The 19,152-nt window shown below is 42.5% G+C and overlaps 1 protein-coding gene across 3 annotated transcripts in view; it reads left to right on the forward strand.

Annotated features, from left to right (window-relative positions):
* LOC116545445 (patr class I histocompatibility antigen, A-126 alpha chain-like) overlaps positions 1 to 19,152 on the forward strand; it is a 32,534-nt gene extending 13,382 nt beyond the window's left edge. For all 3 annotated transcript variants that reach the window (XM_032271975.1, XM_032271976.1, XM_032271978.1), the window contains one exon: positions 19,106 to 19,152. In XM_032271975.1, the coding sequence (XP_032127866.1) occupies positions 19,106 to 19,137 (32 nt within the window). In that variant the 3' untranslated portion in view covers positions 19,138 to 19,152. The remainder of the gene's footprint in view (positions 1 to 19,105) is intronic.

Genomic DNA, 19,152 nt, shown 5'->3' on the forward strand with positions numbered 1-19,152 from the left:
TGTAACTGGCTGTCCCATCCTTCTCAAGTTTTCTTTAGGTGTCTTTGACAACTTCTTAATTTGGCCCCAAGTGGGTAGCTGCACCTGATGGGTGTTGCTTGTTTGTCCTGGTGTCTTCCTCAGCATCAGTTTCACCATTGCTGCAACTGGGAGGTCCTCGGGTTCCTCCCAAAACCTCTTTCTTGGTATCTGGCTTATGATAAGGTTTTAGGTGTCTTGATGGTACCCAGATAGGCTGCTGGTTTTGCCCTGGAGAGACACAAGCATAGCCTCTTCCTATGTTATTATTTTGCCTGTTTCCCAACTTTTTTGTTATTGGATCTCTTCACCAAACCAGTTGTTTGGCTTCTGCCTTTGCAGCTGGTTTCTGTAGATGCTATTCAGCTGCTGATAATATCTGTCCGTTAGGCAGGCTCAAACAATTTAAAGTTAGTAATGCTATATATTCAATTGCATATGTGGGGTCCTATTGTCTCTTCCCTCCTTTTGTTTCTGTAACTGTTTTAGGGAGAGATTCATTCATTCTACAATAGCTTGTCCTTGTGAATTGTTTGGAATGCCAGTGATATGTTTGATATTCCACTGTGAGAAGAATGTAGCTAAAGTTGACTAGTAAACCATGGAGCAGTGTCTGTTTTAACAGAAGCTAGAATGCCCATGACTGCAAAGAACTGCAACAGATGCTGTTTAATACAGGCAGAAGATTCCCTAGTTTGGCGTGTGGCCCTGTTATAAATAAAATTTTGATGCTGAAAAAGAAATAGCACTCTAAGCTATGTCCTCTCAGCAAAGCAGTTTACTTCTATAGGAGTGTGTGGGGTGCACGGATGGAGCAATGATGGCCACCGCATGCTTGGACAAGGGGTGAAGTGGTACTTATGCCTGATGGGGGTCATCCCTGCTGCTGTGTCATCCCCTATTGGCTATGGTTAGACTGCACAAGCTAGATTAATCTTGAATGGCTATTTTAAAAGGAGCAGGGGTCTAAACTGGAGTGGCAGGGTGGGTGTTTTGGTGGGAAGGACAGTTACAGGTGTGTCATAGTAGGCAGCCAGGAGTGATCAGGTGACTGGAATGACTCAGGATGGAGTGGGGAGGAGGAGCAGATGTGAACTACTGATTAGAACTGGTTGAGAAGGTTGTTTACTGGAATTACAAGGAAATTAAATAGAGACTTAAAGAATAAGAGAGCTGAATGAACTGACATACTGATTCTTTGAAGAGAAACTTGGGGTTCACTATAACAGCCCAAACAAAATGAGAAAATGTATCTACACATATGTGCTTATAAGCCAGTTTTCCAAAAGAAGAAACATGGGTAACATCCATTTCCCAAAGACAGTTTAGTTCCAATCCACGGGGGTTAACCCCGTAAAGGACACAGAATGAATCATTTTGAAGCAGGATCGACGGCGACATCTCTCAAACAATGAACTAGGAAGGAAGAGGTGTTTATTATTATTATTATTATTGTTATTATGGCCAGGAGCCAGGCAACAATTTTTCTAAATGACCAAGCTCCCCTAACAAAGAGAAGCTCTGCCTTTATTTAGGCTTACACTCTAGATACTACACATGAAAGAATCTTAGGTTTACAGCCTTAGAAATCACAACTGAAAGGGTCTTGGGTTTACAGTTTTAGAAATCACATATGAAAGGATCTTGGGTTTATAGTTTTAGAAATCATATATGAAAGGGTCTTGGTTGATGGAGAAGTGGGGTGGTGATTTGCTCTTGTTTAAGTAAAAACAATGCCTTCCAGAGAGATTCCCCCGCACCATGCCTGCTATTTACAGGAAGGTGATTCAGGAGGTGCCAGTCGGCCAGCCTTTTCTTCTATTGAAATGCAGTGTAGAAGTCTAGGGAGAGGTGATCCTAGATGCCTGGGCCTCCTTCCTCATGCCCCCCTTTGAGACCCTCACCACTCTGTAATATTAGTGAGAGGTCTCACTCTCATTCTCACTTTCTGATCTTCTGAAAAAACTGATAATGATTCATATAATATACTTGTGATGTCATTTTTTGGCTAACTACAGTAATGATGAATCCCCTAATCATCTGAAGGAACAGGGGAATAAACAAGGGTGTAACAAACAAACACCTATTATTATTATGACCCTTATGATGAGAATCTTGAATCCTCCTAAGGATGGGAACCAACCTCCAAAAAAGGACTAAGGGTTAAATCTGTGCCCTACCTACCAGTTTGGTCATGTCTCCTACAATGTCCTCCACTGCTTGACCCTGGTCATCTATGTGTAGGCAGCAGTTGGTTAGATTGAATTTTCCACAGACTCCTCCTTCAGCTGCCAGTAAATAATCTAGGGCCAGCCGGTTCTGATAAATCACATTTCTCATTTGAGCTTCTTGTCTGGCCAAAAGGGATGGAGCTTTGCCTGTTTCATTAGTGAGTATTTCCAAAAAGCCTGCAACGGTATGATCTGGTTGAGCATGTCAGTAGGAGTCCAGTATCCCATAAGCCATCCTCTGCCCATGTGGCCAGCCCAAATACTCAGTAATTCTCTCTGGTGGCCACTCATCATCTGTCCATTTGCCTATCTTCAGGTTTCTTTTCTCCTGAGTGGAGTAGACTGGATACCCTAACAGCTCACCTGTCTTAACGGATAATAGGAGAAAAGAAGGTTTAATGATGCCTATGACACAGCTACCTGTCCATTTCTCAGGCAGCTGTATGTATGCCCTATGTCCGCATAGCCAGTACAACCCAGGCAGGGCTGTCCAATCTCTCTGGTACCCAGGATAATCCCAAGCATCCTGTAATTTTGGAAATTCTAGGATTGGGTTCTTCTCTGTATAGTTTGAGCTCCACCAGGTTACTGTGCCCACTAATTCATTATACAATCGCCTCCCTAAGCAGCTAAGCTTCCCTACTGGAATAGTAATGTCTGTTCCTTCTCTGGCCAAACAATATTGTCCAATTGAAACCTTTAAAACCCAAAAATTCTTGGTTTGAACCCTTTGAACTGAGGTCAGGTTGGGGACAATGTCAGAGGGTAACAACTCATGGGCTTCCCATGGCCGCCTGTTACCCATAGTCATCCCTCCACATACATAGCAAGAAGTGACATTGAGGGAATGGGCTACATTTTCAGCAAGTTGGAGGAACAAATTCTTTGTCTTTTTCAGAAGCTCCAGCATTGGCCCATTTAATATATTATAAAAGTGCTGGTATACTGGTCACGTTGAGCATTTCTGGATTTTTCCCTGAATCTGGATGCTGACTCCAGGGTCATGTCCTTTTCCCTCAATTCCTAGCACTGCACTCTCTCCCTTTTACAAGGTAAACAGGATCATTTTTATTGTTTTTCCAAGTGGCCTAGGTGACACATGACCAATAGAGGCAGTCATAGCACCAGTAGATTTTCTAGCAGAGGTATTTATGCTCTTTTGCATAACTTTGTTCCCATCTGAGGGAACCATAGACCCCCCACTGGAAGGATAGGCATTGATGGCTGCACAGGCATCAAACCTTAGAGTGACTTGCTTTGGGCTTCCCTTCTCCTCTGTTTTAGCTATTAAGTAGCACACATCGGGCTGTCCATCCCCTGGATTACACACCTTATGCTGAGTACCATTATATAAACAGGTTCCCTTTTGCGTCCCTGTATATTCATAATAACTGTAGAACAAAAGAATGGCAGCAACTTTACGTCCTACCTTAGTAACCTGGTGTACACACTGAGAGCATTCTTCAAAATTAGTGAATGCCCCTACTGTACAAGTCCAAATATTAAGAAGAACAAGTCCTATGATGAATTTCCTCATGCTTCAGCCATGCGTGGAGCAGTCAGCTTCTGGAATGTGGCTGGAGCAGGGCTTGTTGTCCTGTTTAAGGTGATTCTGCAGTCATTGTCTGGGTTTGGTGTAGCTTCCCAAGTTTCAGCTGCTGCCAGTTTCACACGGGTGTGGTGGATCCAGGCTGGGATTCCCTCTACCTTTACGGCTGTGGGGGTGGTCAGGATCACGGTCTGGGGTCCTTTCCACGATGGCTTCAGAGGGGCTGCACTCCAGTCCTTTATCCATATGTGATCACCTGTTGAGAAAGGGTGAACTGGATAGAATAAGCTTACAGGACATCTGTCATTTACCCAGGTTGAAATATCCTGAACCATTTTCCCTAGAGCTTGTAACTGGCATCCTAACTCAGTCTCTCCCCACTCCAAGTTCCTGGGAGCGCCTGGAGTGTGGGAGGGGGCCTATGATATAAGACTTCATAGGGGGAATATCCTGTCCTCCTAGAGGGAGTACCTCTAATTTTGAATAACCCCAAGGGAAGTGCCTGCACCCTCTTTAATCTTGTTTCCTGACACACTTTCCCTAAGCTGTTTTTGATGGTCTGGTTCATTCTTTCCACTCTTCTGGAACTCTGAAGTCGGTAGGCAGCATGCAGTTTCCAGGTGATACCCAAGACTGTTGCTGTTTTCCGGACTAAATCTGCCACAAATGCTGGTCCATTGTCTGATTGGATGCACAGTGGCAGTTCAAACCTAGGGATAAGATCTCGAAGCAGTACACGGGTTACTTCATGGGCCTTTTCAGTTCTATTAGGGAAGGCCTCTACCCACCCAGAGTATGTGCACACCAGGACCAACAAATACTTGTTGTCCACACCTGGCCATTTCAGTAAAATCTACCTGGAGATCTTCAAACAGAGCTGCTCCATAAGCTTGAGTGCCAGGGGGAATAGTCGGACCTTGCCTTGAGCTGTGCTGTTGACAGATAATGTAACACTGCACCACAGTTTTGGTCAGGCTGATAAGTGTGAGATGTAAAGGCACCAGCCTAACAACCTCTCAAGTGAATCTTGACCTAAATGAGTGTTTTCATGTATGGCTTGTACAACCACTGCCCCTAATAGTCGTGGTACTGTTATTCTTCCATCTGTCAGCTGGATCCATCCTTCTTCAATCAGTTGCCACCCCCCTCTGTCTGGAGGAAGTCCTTTCCCTCCTTAGAGTGAGCAGGCACCAAGTCAGGTATCTGGGGAATCAGAGGGCCTGTAACCGCTGCTCTGTAGGGAGCAGATGCTGCTTTACGAGCTGCTGAATCAGCTAGGGAATTTCCCAGGGCCACGGAGGTGTGGGCCCGCTGATGTCCTCGGCAATGCACGACCTCTACCCTCTGGGGCTCCCAGACTGCTTCTAGCAACTGCAAAATTTCATGTGGAAAGTTTATTTCTTTTCACCCTAAATTTAACAGGCCATTTGCTTTGTACAGTGCTCCATGTACTTGGAGAGTCAGAAAGGCATATTGAGAGTCAGTGTAAATGTTTACAACCTTATCTTTACTCAGCTCTAGGGCTCGGGTCAGAGCAATAAGTTCAGCCTTCTGAGCCAAGGTGCCCTGAGGAAGGGACTTGGCCTCGGTTACAGTGTCCAGAGTTACCACTCCATAGCCTACACACCTTTCCCCTCATGGATTAGCAAAGCTGCTCCCATCCACATACAACTCCCAGTCTACTACTGTCCATGGTTGATCCCAAAGATCAGGCCTGCTGGAATAGGCTGAGTCCAAGACTTCAACACAGTTGTGTTCAGCCAGGCCCTCTGACATCAGGAGCAAAGTGGCAGGGTTTAAAGTGTTGCAGACCTGAATCGTGATGCAGGGATTTTCACATAGCATGCTCTGGTATTTAGTCAGCCTAGCATTTGTTAACCAATGATGCCCTTTGGTATTCCTTAGAGTCACTACTGCATGAGGTGCCTTGATATTTAAGTTCTGTCCCAGAGTTAGCTTATCTGCTTCTCGTGCTAGCAGAGCAGTTGCTGCCAGGGCTTTTAAGCATGGGGGCCATCCCTCGGAAACTCCATCCAGCTTCTTGAAGAGGTAAGCTATAGGCCTGGGCCAAGGTCCCACTGTTTGGGTTAGGACCCCAACTGCCATTTTTCTCTTTCTGCCACATATAACATGAAGGGCTTTGTTAAATCAGGCAGCCTCAAAGCTGGAGCTGACATAAGTTTTGTTTTCAGTTCCTAATAAGCCTGATGCTGCTGGGATCCCCATTCAAAGGGCTTCTTGTCTCACTGCTTTATCACATATTATAGGAGTTTGGCCAGTACTGCAAAGATCAGAATCCACAATCTACAGAAACCCATGGTTCCCAGGAACTCCCTCACCTGCCTTCTAGTCTTGGGTTCTGGCAGGTTGCAAATGACTTGCTTCCTCTCTGAGGAAGGCAAACAGAAAGATTGTTTCTCTGACACTCCAGTAGCTCCAACAATATTAGTTGTCTTCTTTGACAGGGGGGCCAGAGGGGTGGTTACCACTGAATATTCAGCACCTATGTTGATGAGGAAGTCAATGGTCTTGCCCCTCACTGTCATGGCTAGGCTGCATTCCCCCTTCTGGGTATTGCACTTGCTGTCAGCAAATCTGGGTTTTCTTGTTAGACACTTTAAACCCACAGTCCTCCAGGTGCCAAAGTAAGGTATCTGTTCCTTTTGTGCACCCGACTGCTGTGGGGTGTCCCAATAAAAGGTCATCAGAGTATTAGAGCAGGACACAGCCTAAGTCTTTAGCCAGAAACTTTTGGAGGTCACAGGCTAATGCCTCCCCAAGGATGGTGGGAGAGTTCTTGAACCCCTGGGGGAGCTGGGTCCAGGTGTGCTGGGTGGTCTCACCTGTTTCTGGATTTTCCCATTGAAAAGCAAATAGTTTCTGACTTTCCAAAGCCAGCCTGATGCTAAAGAAAGTGTTCTTTAAGTCCAAGCAAGTGAACCAGCTATCGTTTGCTGGCAATAATCCTAGCAGTGTGTATGGGTGAGGCACAGTTGGGTGCAAAGTCACTGTAGCCTGATTAACCAGGTGCAAGTCCTGCACTGGCCTGTAGTCTTTGGCCCCTGGTTTAAGAACAGGCAAGAGGGGGGTGTTCCATGGAGACTGGCAAGGAACTAAAATTCCAAGGTCTTTTAAGTGCTTTAGATGGACCTGAACGCCTTCTAGGGCCTCTTGGGGAACTGGATATTGCTTTTGTCTAACCGGCTGAGCCCTGGGCTTGACTTCGATGAGCAAAGAGGCCTGGTTGATTGCCAGTCAAGGTGGATTGTCCTCTGCCCAGACCTTAGGCCATAGTTTTGCTAATGCAGGCTCTATCTCCTGGTCTGGTTTGGTTAAGAAGAATCTCCACTCTTCCTCACAAGGCATGTTGAGGGCCATTATGACCCCAGTTTTGGGCAATGCCAGCTGTAAGATGCCATTCTCAGTGAAGGTTAGGGTTACCTGTAGCTTACTGAGCAGATCCCTTCCTAGCAGGGGCAAAGGGCAATCAGGCATGTATGAGAACTGGTGAATTACCTTATGCCCCCCCATCTCACAAGCCCGAGGCAAACAGAAAGATTGTTTCTCTGACACTCCAGTAGCTCCAACAATATTAGTTGTCTTCTTTGACAGGGGGGCCAGAGGGGTGGTTACCACTGAATATTCAGCACCTATGTTGATGAGGAAGTCAATGGTCTTGCCCCTCACTGTCATTCTGACCATGGGCTCCTTGGGGGCAATGGAACCCGGTCCCCTTCAGTCCAGTGGTTCTTCCATTAAATTGGGCAGAGGCACTTCACTTTTGTCTGAAGCCTCATGCTCAGGGTCTCCCTGTTTTCCTGTTAGCTGGGGACACCTGTCCTTCCAGTGCCCCACTTCTCTACAGTAAGGACACTGGTCATGTTGCAGGTGCCAGTGGGCAGACGGGGAGGCTTTCCAGGAACCCCCTTTTTCCCACCGTCTTGGGGGTGTTCCTTCAATAGCGGCAGCTATTAAGTTGGCATTTTGTCAAGCCTGGCGCTTGGCTTCTCTATGACTCTCTCTACAGCTCACCACCTCTCAGTTTACAAACACTTGGTTAGCTATTTTCAATAACTGTGAAGTATTCATGCAGACAAATCCTTCCTGTTTCTGCAGTTTTTGTCAAATGTCTTCTGCACACTGACTAATATCATATTTATCATGTGTTGGTTTTCGGGGCTCTCAGGATCAAAAGAAGTATACATGCAGTAAGCTTCACACAGGCTTTCATAAAATTGAGTGGGGCTGTTCTCTTTTCCTTGAATAACCTCAGAGATTTTATTAATGTTTGTAATTTTCTGGGCCCCCTTTTTTAAGCCTTCCAGCAAGGCTTCTCTGTACCAGATTAAACATTGTATGCCCTCTGGGGTGTTTGGATCCTACTGGGGGTTTGTCCTCAGTGACTGGACACTGACATACTCTCAGGGGTTCTCATAATCTGTAGGAACATGCTCCTGCAGCCAATTAGAAGTGGCTTGGAGTACTCTCCTCCTTTTGTCTGTGTTAAAAAGATACACAAGCACCTGGTGGCAGTCAGCCCAAGTGAGGTTATGAGTCTGAATAACAGTTTACAGTAGGTCAATGAGAGCCTGTGGCTTCTTGGTATAAGATGGGTTGTTATTTTTCCAGTTGATAAGATCAGCCAAGGTGAATGGCAGGTACATGAAAACATACCTTTCTACCATGTGGCCATCCTCACTCACTCCTGTGTGCCTCTGCTCTCTTACAGGCATCTGCACCCCTGCCTTGGGTCACAGATGGGCTGCCAGAGGGGGAGTTCCTTCTGGGAAGTGGGTGGCAATGGGAAGAATTTTTCTGTATTCTCTTTTGTCTACTCTGGGTGGTTTAGGGGTGTGCAACTTTGATAGGGGTGCTGAGGCTTCTGGCACATGGGCAGGGAGTCCTTGAGGAGGAGGAGCATTATTGGCAAAAACTCTTCTGCCACCAGATCTGCCAGGACCTTGGGAGTCATTGTTTCTGCCACTGAACCTGCCTAGACCTTGGGAGTCCAAGTCTCTTGGCTGGGTGGGGGTGGTTTCCAGCAGTTTGTCACTTGGCCACTAAAACAGATGTTGGCTGTCCTCTTAACCACATTGGAGGGTTTAAAACTAACTGCAGCCATGAGTCTATGTACTGAAATTGATCAAGGTGTTCTGGCTCACAGCATATAACCTCATGTCTTACTTTGGAGACAAGAGACCTGTCTAGGGTCCCCTCTGAGGGCCAATCTACCCCAAATGCTGGCCAATCTACCTCACATAAAGTCCTTAATTTCTCTGGTGTCATGGCTACTCTATAATTTCCACTAAATCCCTTCTTGAAATTTTTCAGCATGGTCTCTAAAGGTCTCTCTTGCTATGAGCATGACCCATGCCTATGTGCCAAAAAACAGTTCTCACAGTTAAGAGAGTGTTACTTCACCCACAGCAGTTCCCACCTAGTGAGACACAGTACACACTCTCTGATTTACATTGGCTTCAATCCTTTTACAATGCCTAAATAGCAAAGGCTCGTCCACTTAGCCTTATGTGGCCATCTCTAATTCCAACCAGCCATACAAATTGCTAGGAGTATGAGGCCCCCCCTCTAATGGGGTCTGATCCTCCCACCTTTCACTGCTGATGAGTCCAGTTGAATCCTCCACACACACGCACGCACACACACACACACACACACACACACAATCACTCTCCTCCCTCCACCCAAATCAAAACCATAAGCAAAAGCTTCCAAGGTTAGTTATGAAAGGAGAGAGAGAGATAGAGTGAGCCAAGTTCAAAAGTGCCAAATATGGCACACATGGGTGATCCACACTTCCACCTAATGGAGGTGGGCAAGTTTCCCAGGACCAATCCTAGTGTGTTTCTGTTGTCTGAATGTTCCAAATACCCATTCCTTCTCTGTGTTCAGCCACTGGGTGGATCGACACTGTGGGGGCTTTCCTGCTCTGCTCTGGCGAGGATTTCCACCAGGCAAATACCTGCCTGAGAGCACTCTCAGGAACTGTGTCACCCCAGTGGGTGGGAGCCCCCCCAGGGGTGCTCTGAAGGGCTAGGCAAATCACCTGGGAGGCTTTTCTGGCTGTCTGCCAACCAAAACTCATTTCCTCGACAAGGAACCAAATGAAGCAGAATTGGTCATGAGAAACAGACCCCTCAAACACTGAACTGGGAAGGAAGAGGTATTTATTATTATTATTATTACAACCAGGAGCCAGGTGACAATTTGTCTGAATGACCAAGCTCCCCTAACAAAGAGAAGCTCTGCCTTTATATAGGCTTACACTCTAGATATTAAACATGAAAGAATCTTAGGTTACAGCCTTAGAAATTACAACTGAAAGGATCTTGGGTTTACAGTTTTAGAAATCACATATGAAAGGGTCTTGGTCAATGGACAAGTAGGGTGGAGGTTTGATCTTGTTTAAGTAAAAACAATGTCTTCCAGAGAGATTTCCCCACACCATGCCTGCTATTTACGGGAAGGTGATTTAGGAGGTGCCAGTTAGCCAGCCTTTTCTTCTATTGAAATGCAGTGTAGAAGTCAAGGGGGAGGTGATCCTAGATGCCTGAGTCTCCTTCCTCATCTTGGCAGGTTGGACATTGTTGAATAATGGCTTTAGCTTCTCTCCAGGTAATATTATACCTTCGTTTAAGACCAGAGCCAATTATATGAGTCAAAGTGTGAAAGTGTTCGGGATTTAAAAGTGCTGTATCAACCAAGTGATCTGCCGTTTGATTCCCTGCCATTAAAGGTCCTGGAAGAGGTGTGTGAGTCCTAATATGAGTGATGTAAAAAGGGTGCATTCTATTCCTAACTGCAGTTTGTAACTTGGTAAATAAAATAATCAGTTGTTCATCTGTATTAAATCAGAGCTGAGCATTTTCAATTAATTGTGTGGAATGAACCATGCATGAAGAATCAGAAATTACATTAACAGGCATCTCAAAAGCAGTTAAGACTTCAATTACAGCTATATCTCTGCTTTTTGGACTGAAGTACACAGTGTTTGAAAAATTTTACTTTTTGATCCAGAATTAGAAGCTTTACTATTGCTAGATTTGTCTGTGAAGACATTTTCAGCAACTTCAACTGGTTTAGATTTAGTTCTTCTAGTGAGAATCCCTTTAGTTAATTTAAAAAGTTGAAATAATTGTCGTCAGGCCTTCATGTGCAAGCCCAGACCCAGAGAGTCTAAAGTCCTGCCTGCCTTGGCTGACCTCCCCCCACCCACTCCCTGCCTGCATTGACTATTATCCCTGATTGCCCAGGGGAGCTTCCCTTGACATAAGCTTCCCCTCACCCCATCCTGCCATCTTCAACTGTTATTATGATAATGTGAATACTCCTCACCCCACCCTACAATCTTAACTACTCTTATCCCACCCACCATTGTAACTGAACTGATGGTGATGTATACTCCTTGCCCCTACCCCCACCACTGTAACTAATCTTACTCTGTAACTTTCCACTGCCCACCCCAAACCTATAAAACCAACTCCTATCCCACTGCCCTTTGTTAACGCTCTTCTTGGACATAGCCCACCTGCACCAAGGTGAATAAACAGCTATGTTGCTGACACAAGCCTGTTTGGGGGGGGTCTCTTCATTCAAAGCACCTGCTTAACAATTTTGTTTTAGGAAAGTGATTATCAAGAACACCCACAAAATCAGCTAAATGGGTTTGCCAAGTAAGACTATTTATAAAGGCCTGTTGTATTTGTGCCTTTGGATGCAATACAATAATTTTTCTGGGGTCATATCCATGGAATTTAACAATTTGAATTTTCCCATTTCCTATCAGAGTAGCAATTTGATCCAAACAAGAAATCAGAGTGAAGAGGGAGACCCAGGCATCTCAGATCAACTTCCCCTTTTCATTCCTAAGACTGTAAACTGAAACCTTTTTCATATGTAATTCCTAAGACTGTAAACAGAGACCCTTTTCATATGTTAAGCTATAAACCTAAGATTCTTCCACATGTAACATCTAAAGTATAAGCCTATATAAAGAAGGAAACTTCCTTTGTTAGGCAAGTTTGGATATTAGGCAAATATACCACCTGGCTCCCGGCCGAATAAACTCCTTCCTCCAATATTCGGTGTCTGAGAGATCTGTTTCCTGTGGCCTCTCCTGCAACAAGAGGAGTGTGAATTTGTATGAGGAAGAAAAAGCCATTCCACCAAATCTTGCTCTTGGACAGCAACACCAGTAGGTGAATGCTGAGTTGGAAAAATTAATAAATCTAGTTTCTTCTGGATCTAGTCTATTTATTTAAGCCTTATGCACTTGCTTCTCAACCAGCTATACCTCTGTCTCAGCCTCCTTTGTTAATTGCTGAGGGTTAGAGAGACGAGGATCTCCTCTAAGAATATAAAACAGATTACTCATGGCATAGGTAGGAATGCGTAAAGCATGTTGTATTCAATTAATGTCCCCTAGTAATTTTTGAAAGTCATTTAATGGTTTTAAATCGATCCCCAGGTATGGTTACTTTCTGTGGCACAATGGTAGTATCATTTACTAATGTCCCCAGTTAAAAGTAAGGGGTAGTGGTCTCAATAGTGTCAGGAGCTATAATTAAACCAGCATTAGAAATTGAATTTTGCAAGTGATTATAATATTGGAACAATATTTCCTGAGAGGGGGCAGCACAAAGAATATCACCCATATAATGTATAATATAACACTGTGAAAATGTTTTATGAGTAAGTTCAATTGCTTGCCCCACATAAGTCTGGCAAATTATTGGACTGTTTAATATGCCTTGTGGCAACATTTTGCAATGATATCTTTTAGCAGGTTTTGATTATTTATGGAAGGAATAGTGAACGCAAATTGCAAATTGCTCACAGTTCTTTTCTAGTTTACCTGACCTAGTAGTAAACAGTGTTAAATCATTAGGTATAAAGTATGAAGAAGAAAATTGCTTCAAATTCCTCTTTTCTTAAAGGAATTTTAGTGATGCTAGAATTAACTTAGCAACTTGCTCCATTAATTATTAAGATGGCAAGTTGAAATTGGTAACAGGAAGTTTTAAAGAGAAATCTGAAAACATCTCTGGAAGCAGAGACTTAAATAATATACTTGAATCATGTGCTTAAAGCCACAGGAGAATAGCTAGCAATTGAGTTTTTAAGCTAAGTTTATGGACTTTAAACTGGCAAACTGTTTTGAAAACAGCGACTAGCTGAGCAAAGACTATCTCTAATCAGTCTTATGCATATGTTTTTTACCACAATTACACACAATTTTCTTTTACTTTCTGAGAATGGGCTTGAAATTTTTACTTTTTAACTTAATATTATGTAATTTGGTTTAAAGTTCTCCTTTAAAGGGTGTGGTTTTACATGCTTAGCCTTTAATTGCTTTTTAACTAATTCCTGGGTCTTCCTTTATAGCTGATTGAAATTTATTATCTAAATTTACAAAATTATGGGTAAGGCTTGTGCCAATATTTTTGCCTTTTAAGATAGAAAGCAGATTTTGCAACTTACCAGTTAATTAGGAAACTTTTTTCTACTGAGGAGCAAATCTATATGGCTTGCTTCTAAATGTTTCTTGCTAATTCATGGACTAGCTGTAATTTTTTTCCCCAAAGGTTACTGTTTTACTTAAATTAGATTTTAAAAGAGTCACATTTAAAGGTAGGGTTGAAATTATAGTGTCTAATATTAGGGAAAAAAATCTTATAAATCCTTAAATTTTACTTAAATTTTAGCAAAGAATTATAATTTGGTAAGTTACTTGTTTACAAAGAACACATAAAACTTCACCGTGGGATATCTGTGGAGCCAGAGGCAGCAGTGCAGGTCTGGGCAGGCACCAGTGCTGGCCCCACCCAGGTGCTACTTTTTGTTTTCTCTCGATGCCTGGGAAGCAGTTGCTGGCTTTGGTCTGAGCCTGTTGGCTTGAAAGCCTCTGAGCTTTCTCTGAGCTTTGTCCCATTCCCTACATCCCCATACCTGGCTACAGGAGACACCTTTGGCTTGCTCTGCTCCCTTCTCCTGCTCAGGTCTAGCTGTCAGCCTGGGCAGAGCTTCCTGCTGTGGCTTCCCAGCCCCACTTTTATTTTTCCTTTTCCCCCAAGTCTTCCTTCTTACGAGATTGGAATATCCCTAGCTCCTTCTTTATAAAGCAATGAAAGACAAAGAAAGCAACAGAAGAACTGAGTAAGAAAGCACAAATTCATTGAAAACAGCTGACAGAGATTAACTTTAATTCCCCCTTTTTTGAGGAGCTGCCAAAGTAGACTCAAATAAGCCTCATTCCTGCTCGACCTTTGTCCCATTTGTTACCCTGGCACTTCTGAGTTTCCCTTCTTACCATGGGGATAGCTTTAAGAATACTCAGGTGTCCTCCAGCTTAGTTCCACATTCTGCAACCGTAACTCTGGTGACCCTTTGTCCTGGGTTCGAGCTCCATGTGGGCACTACATGCTGAGACCAGCTTGGTTGGGTAGATCCCAACCCAGGCAGCACTAAAGGAATTAAGAAGCAGACACAGAGATAGAGAGTAAAAAGGTATGGGACAGACAGTGGGCCTCAGCATTCCTAACTGAGAGCCTCCAACAGAGACTGACCCACACATTTATTGACAGCAAGCAAGTAATAATCGCCATTTAACTAAAAATATTCTTGACAGGGAACAAAGCATTCTTTAGTGGTAAGAAACAGGCTCTGGCACCCTTATCTGCTGCAGCTGGAATATGTCATTAAGGCACGTTTTGCTCATGCCATTGATTATGGTTCAGAACCTCCCCACTCCCAGCAGTCAGGCTTAGGACCTGCTCTCAAATGCTGCCAACAAGGTTTGTCAAAGATCATAGTTTTAGGCTGTGGTCTTGTTTCTGGGTTTTATATTTGGTTCCATTGTTCTATGTGTCTGTTTTTGTACCAGTACCATGCTGTTTTGGTTACTCTAGCTTTGAAGTATAGTTGAAATCAGGTAGCATAATCCCTCTAGCTTTGTTCCTTTTGCCTGGGATTGTTCTGGCTATTTGGGCCATTTTTTGGTTCCATGTAAAATTTAAAATAGTTTTTTCTAGTTCTGTGAAGAAGGTCAATGGTAGGAATAGCATTGAATCTTTACATTACTTAGGGCAGTGTCACCATTTTCATGATATTAATTTTTCCTATCCATGAGCATAGAAAATTTTTCCATTTGTTTGCATCATCTCTTATTTCTTTGAATGGTGGTTTGTTGTTCTCCTTGTAGAGATCTTTGACCTCCCAAGGTCACTGTATTCCTATGTATTTTATTCCTTTTGTGGCAATTGTGAATGGGAGTTCATTCCTGATTTGGCTCTCATCTTGTCTGTCGTTGGCATGTAGAAATGCTAGTAATTTTTGCACACTGATTTTGTATCCTGATACTTTGCTGAGGTTATTTATCAACTTACAAAGCTTTTGGGATGAGTCTCTGGGTCTTTCTACATACAGAATTATGTCATGTGCAAACAGAAATAGTTTGACTTCCTTTCTTTCTATCTGAATATCTTTTATTTATTTCATTTGCCTGATTGCCCTGGCCAGAACTTCCAATATTATGTTGAATAGGAGTAGTGAGAGAAGGCATCCTTGTCTTGTATGTGTTTTCAAGGGGAATAATATCAGCTTTTGCCCATTCAGTATGATGTTGGCCCTGGGTTCATCATAGATGGCTTTTACTATTTTGAGGTCTGTTCCTTCAATACTTAGTTTATTGAGAGTTTTTTAAACCTGAATAGATGTTGAAGTTTGTAAATCCTTTTCTGTACCTGCTGAGATAATCATGTGGTTTTCATCTTTAGTTCTGTTTATGTGATGAATCACATTTATTGATTTGCATATATTGAACCAACCTTGCATCCTGGGGATGAAACCTACTTGATTGTGGTGGATAAGCATTTTGTTGTGCTGCTGAATTCTGTTTACCAGGATATGGTTGAAGAATTTGTATCAATGTTCAAAAATATTGGCCTGAAGTTTTCTTTTTTTTTTTTTTTTGCATCTCTGCCACATTTTGGTATCAGGATGATGCTGCCCTAATAGAATGAGTTAGAAGGAGTCTTTCCTCCTCATTTTTTGGTAATAGTTTCAGTAGGAATGGTACCATATCTTCTTTGCACATCTAATAGAATTCACCTGTCAATCATCTGGTCTTGGGGTTTTTTTTGTTTGTTTGTTTGCTAGGCTGTTTATTACTTCCTCAGTTTTAGAAGTCATTATTTGTTCAGGGATTCAATTCTTTCTGGTTCAGTCTTGGGAGAGTGGGGATATATGTTTGCAGGAATTTATCCACTTCTAGATTTTCTAGTTTCTATGCATAGAGCTATTTATAATATTTTCTGGTGGTTGCTTGTATTTCCATGGGGTCAGTGGTAATGTTCCTCTTATTGTTTCTGACTGTGTTTATTTGAATTTTTCTCTTTTCTTCTTTATTCATCTAGGTAGTGGTCTATATATTTTATTAATTTTTAAAAATAACCTCCTGAATCCAATGATCTTTCAAATATTTTTTCATGTTTCTGTCTCCTTAAGGAGATAATGCCTTTGTTAATTTTTTTGTTGTTGTTGTTATTTCTCATCTTCTGCTAGGCTTGGGATATGTTTGCTTTTCATTCTCATATTCTTTTAGTTGTGATTTTAGGTTGCTGACTTGAGGTCTTTCTAACTTTTGATATGGGCATTTATTGGTATACATTTTCCTCTTAACACTACCTTAGCTTTTCCCCAGCCGTCTGGTACATTGTATCTTTGTTCTCATTAGTTTCAAATAACTTACTGATTTCTGCCTTAATTTCATTATATACCCAAAAGTCATTCAAGAACAGGTTATTCAATTTATATACAATTGTATGGTTTGAGTGAGTTTCTAATTCTTGATTTTGAATTTGATTGCACTGTGGTCTGAGAGACTGTTATGATTTCAGTTATTTTGCATTTGCTGAGGAGGGTTTTGCTTCTGACTGTGCAATTGATTTTAGAGTAAGTCCCACGTAGCAATGAGAAAAATGCACATGCTGTTGTTTTGGGGTGGAAATTCTGTGGATATCTATCAGGTCCATTTGATCTAGAGCTGAATTCAGGTTCTGAATATCTTTGTCAATTTTCTGTCTTGATGATACGTCTAATGTTGTCAGTAGGGAATTAAAATCTCCCATTATTCCTGGACACTGTGGCTCATGCCTGTAATCCCAGCACTTTGGTAGGCCAAGGCAGGTGGATCACCTGAGGTTGGGAGTGCGAGACCAGTCTGACCAACATGAAGAAACCCTGTCTCTCCTAAAAATACAAAATTAGCTGGGCGTGATGGCACATGCCTGTAATCCCAGCTATTTGGGCAGCTGATGTAGGAGAATTGCTTAAATCTGGGAGGTGGCAGTTGTGGTGAGCTGAAATCGCACCATTGCACTCCAGCCTAGTCAACAAGAGAGAAACTTAGACTCAAAAATAAATAAATAAATAAACAAATAAAGTCTCTCACTATTATTGTGTGAGCTTCTAAGTCTCTTTGAAGGTCTCTAAGAACCTGCCTTATGAATCTGGGTGTTCCTATGTTGGGTGCATATATATTAAGGATGGTTAGATCTCCTTGTTGAAGTGAACCCTTTACCATTATGTAATGCCCTTCTTTGCCTTTTTTATCTTTGTTGGCTTAAAGTCTCTTTCATCAGAAACTAGGATTGCAACCCTGGCTTTTTTCTATTTTCCATTTGCTTTGTAAATTTTCCTCCATCTCTTTATTTTGAGCCTGTGTATGTCATTGCATGTGAGATGAGTGTATTGAAGAGAGCATAGTGATAGGTCTTGGTTATTTATCCAGCTTGCCACTCTGTGTCTTTTAAATGGGGCATTCAGCCCATTTATATTTAAGGTTAGTATTGGTATGTACGGATTTGCCTCTGTCATCATGATGTTAGCTGGTTACTTTGCAGGCTTGCTTATGTGGTTGCTTTATTGTATCACTAGTCTGTGTACTTGCTTGAGTGTGTTTTTGTAGTGGCTGGTAACTGTCTTTCCTCTCCAAATTTAGTGCTTCCTTCAGGACTTCTTGTAAGGCAGGTCTGGTGGTAATGAATTCCCCCGGCATTTGTTTGTCTGAAGATAATCTTATTTCTCCTTTGCTTCTAAAGCTTAGTTGGGCTGGATATGAAATTCTGGGTTGGAAATTCTTTTCTTTAAGAATGTACAATATTGGCCTTCAATGTCTTCTGGCTTATAGGGTTTCCACTGAGAGGTACAGTTAGTCTGATTGGCTTGCCTTTGGAGGTGAACTGGCCTTTCTCTCTGGCTGCACTTAATTTTTGTTCTTTCATTTTCAACCTTAGAGAATTTGATGACTATGTGTTTTGTGGATGATCTTCTCATGGAGTAACTTACTGAGGACCTCTGCATTTCTGAATTTGAATGTCAGCCTGTCTAACTAGGTTGGGGAAGTTCTCATGGATGATGTCCTGAACTGTTTTTCAAACCACTTCCATTTTGCCCATCTCTTTTGGATACACTAATCATTCATAGAATCAGTTTTTTACATAACCCCATGTTTCTGGGAGTTTTTTTTTCATTCCTTTTTATTCTTTTTTCTCTATTCTTGTCTTCCCGTCTTACTTCAGAAAGCCAGTTTTCAAGCACTGAGATTCTTTCCTCCACTTGCTCTATTGTGCTATTAATACTTGTGAGTGCACTATGAAATTCTTGTGGTAGGTTTTTCAATTCTGTCAGGTTAGTTACACTCTTCTTTAAACTGGATATTTTGTCATTCAGCTCCTGCAATATTTTATCATGATTTTTAGCTTCTGTGAATTGGGTTACAGTGTACTTCTTTAGGACAGTGAACTTCATTCCTACCCATATGCTGGATTCTACTTCTGTTGTTTTAGTCATCTCAGCCTTAGCCTGGTTCTGAACCCTTGTTAGCTTTTTAGTTTTCAGCATTCTTGTACTGATTCTTTTTCATCTCTTTAGGCTTATCTACCTTCAATCTTTGAGGTTGCTGATTTTGAATGGGTTTTGTTTTTCTCCTCTTTTATTTTGTCTTTTAACAGTCTGTCTCCACTTTTCTGTAGGGCTGCTGCAGTTTGCTAGGGGCCTGCTCCTCAGATTTCCCAGTACCTGGAGGTATCATCAGTGAAGGTTATGTAACAGCAAAGATGGCAGTTTGCCCCTTCCTCTGGGAGCTCTATCTCAGGGAAGTACAGGCCTATTGCCAGCCCAAACACACCTGTAAGAGGTGCTGGAGACCCTGGTTGAGAGATCTTACCCAGTCAGGAAGAACAGCATTGTGGGCCTGTTTAAAAACATAGTCTGGCCATGGTTTTTGTAGAGCAGCTATGCTGTGCTGGGAGTCTACTTTGACTCCTGGTTTCCTTG

This window comes from Sapajus apella, unplaced genomic scaffold (assembly GCF_009761245.1).
Source record: "Sapajus apella isolate SASKATOON/1434 unplaced genomic scaffold, GSC_monkey_1.0 scaffold270, whole genome shotgun sequence".
Classification (NCBI taxonomy): Eukaryota; Metazoa; Chordata; class Mammalia; order Primates; family Cebidae; genus Sapajus; species Sapajus apella.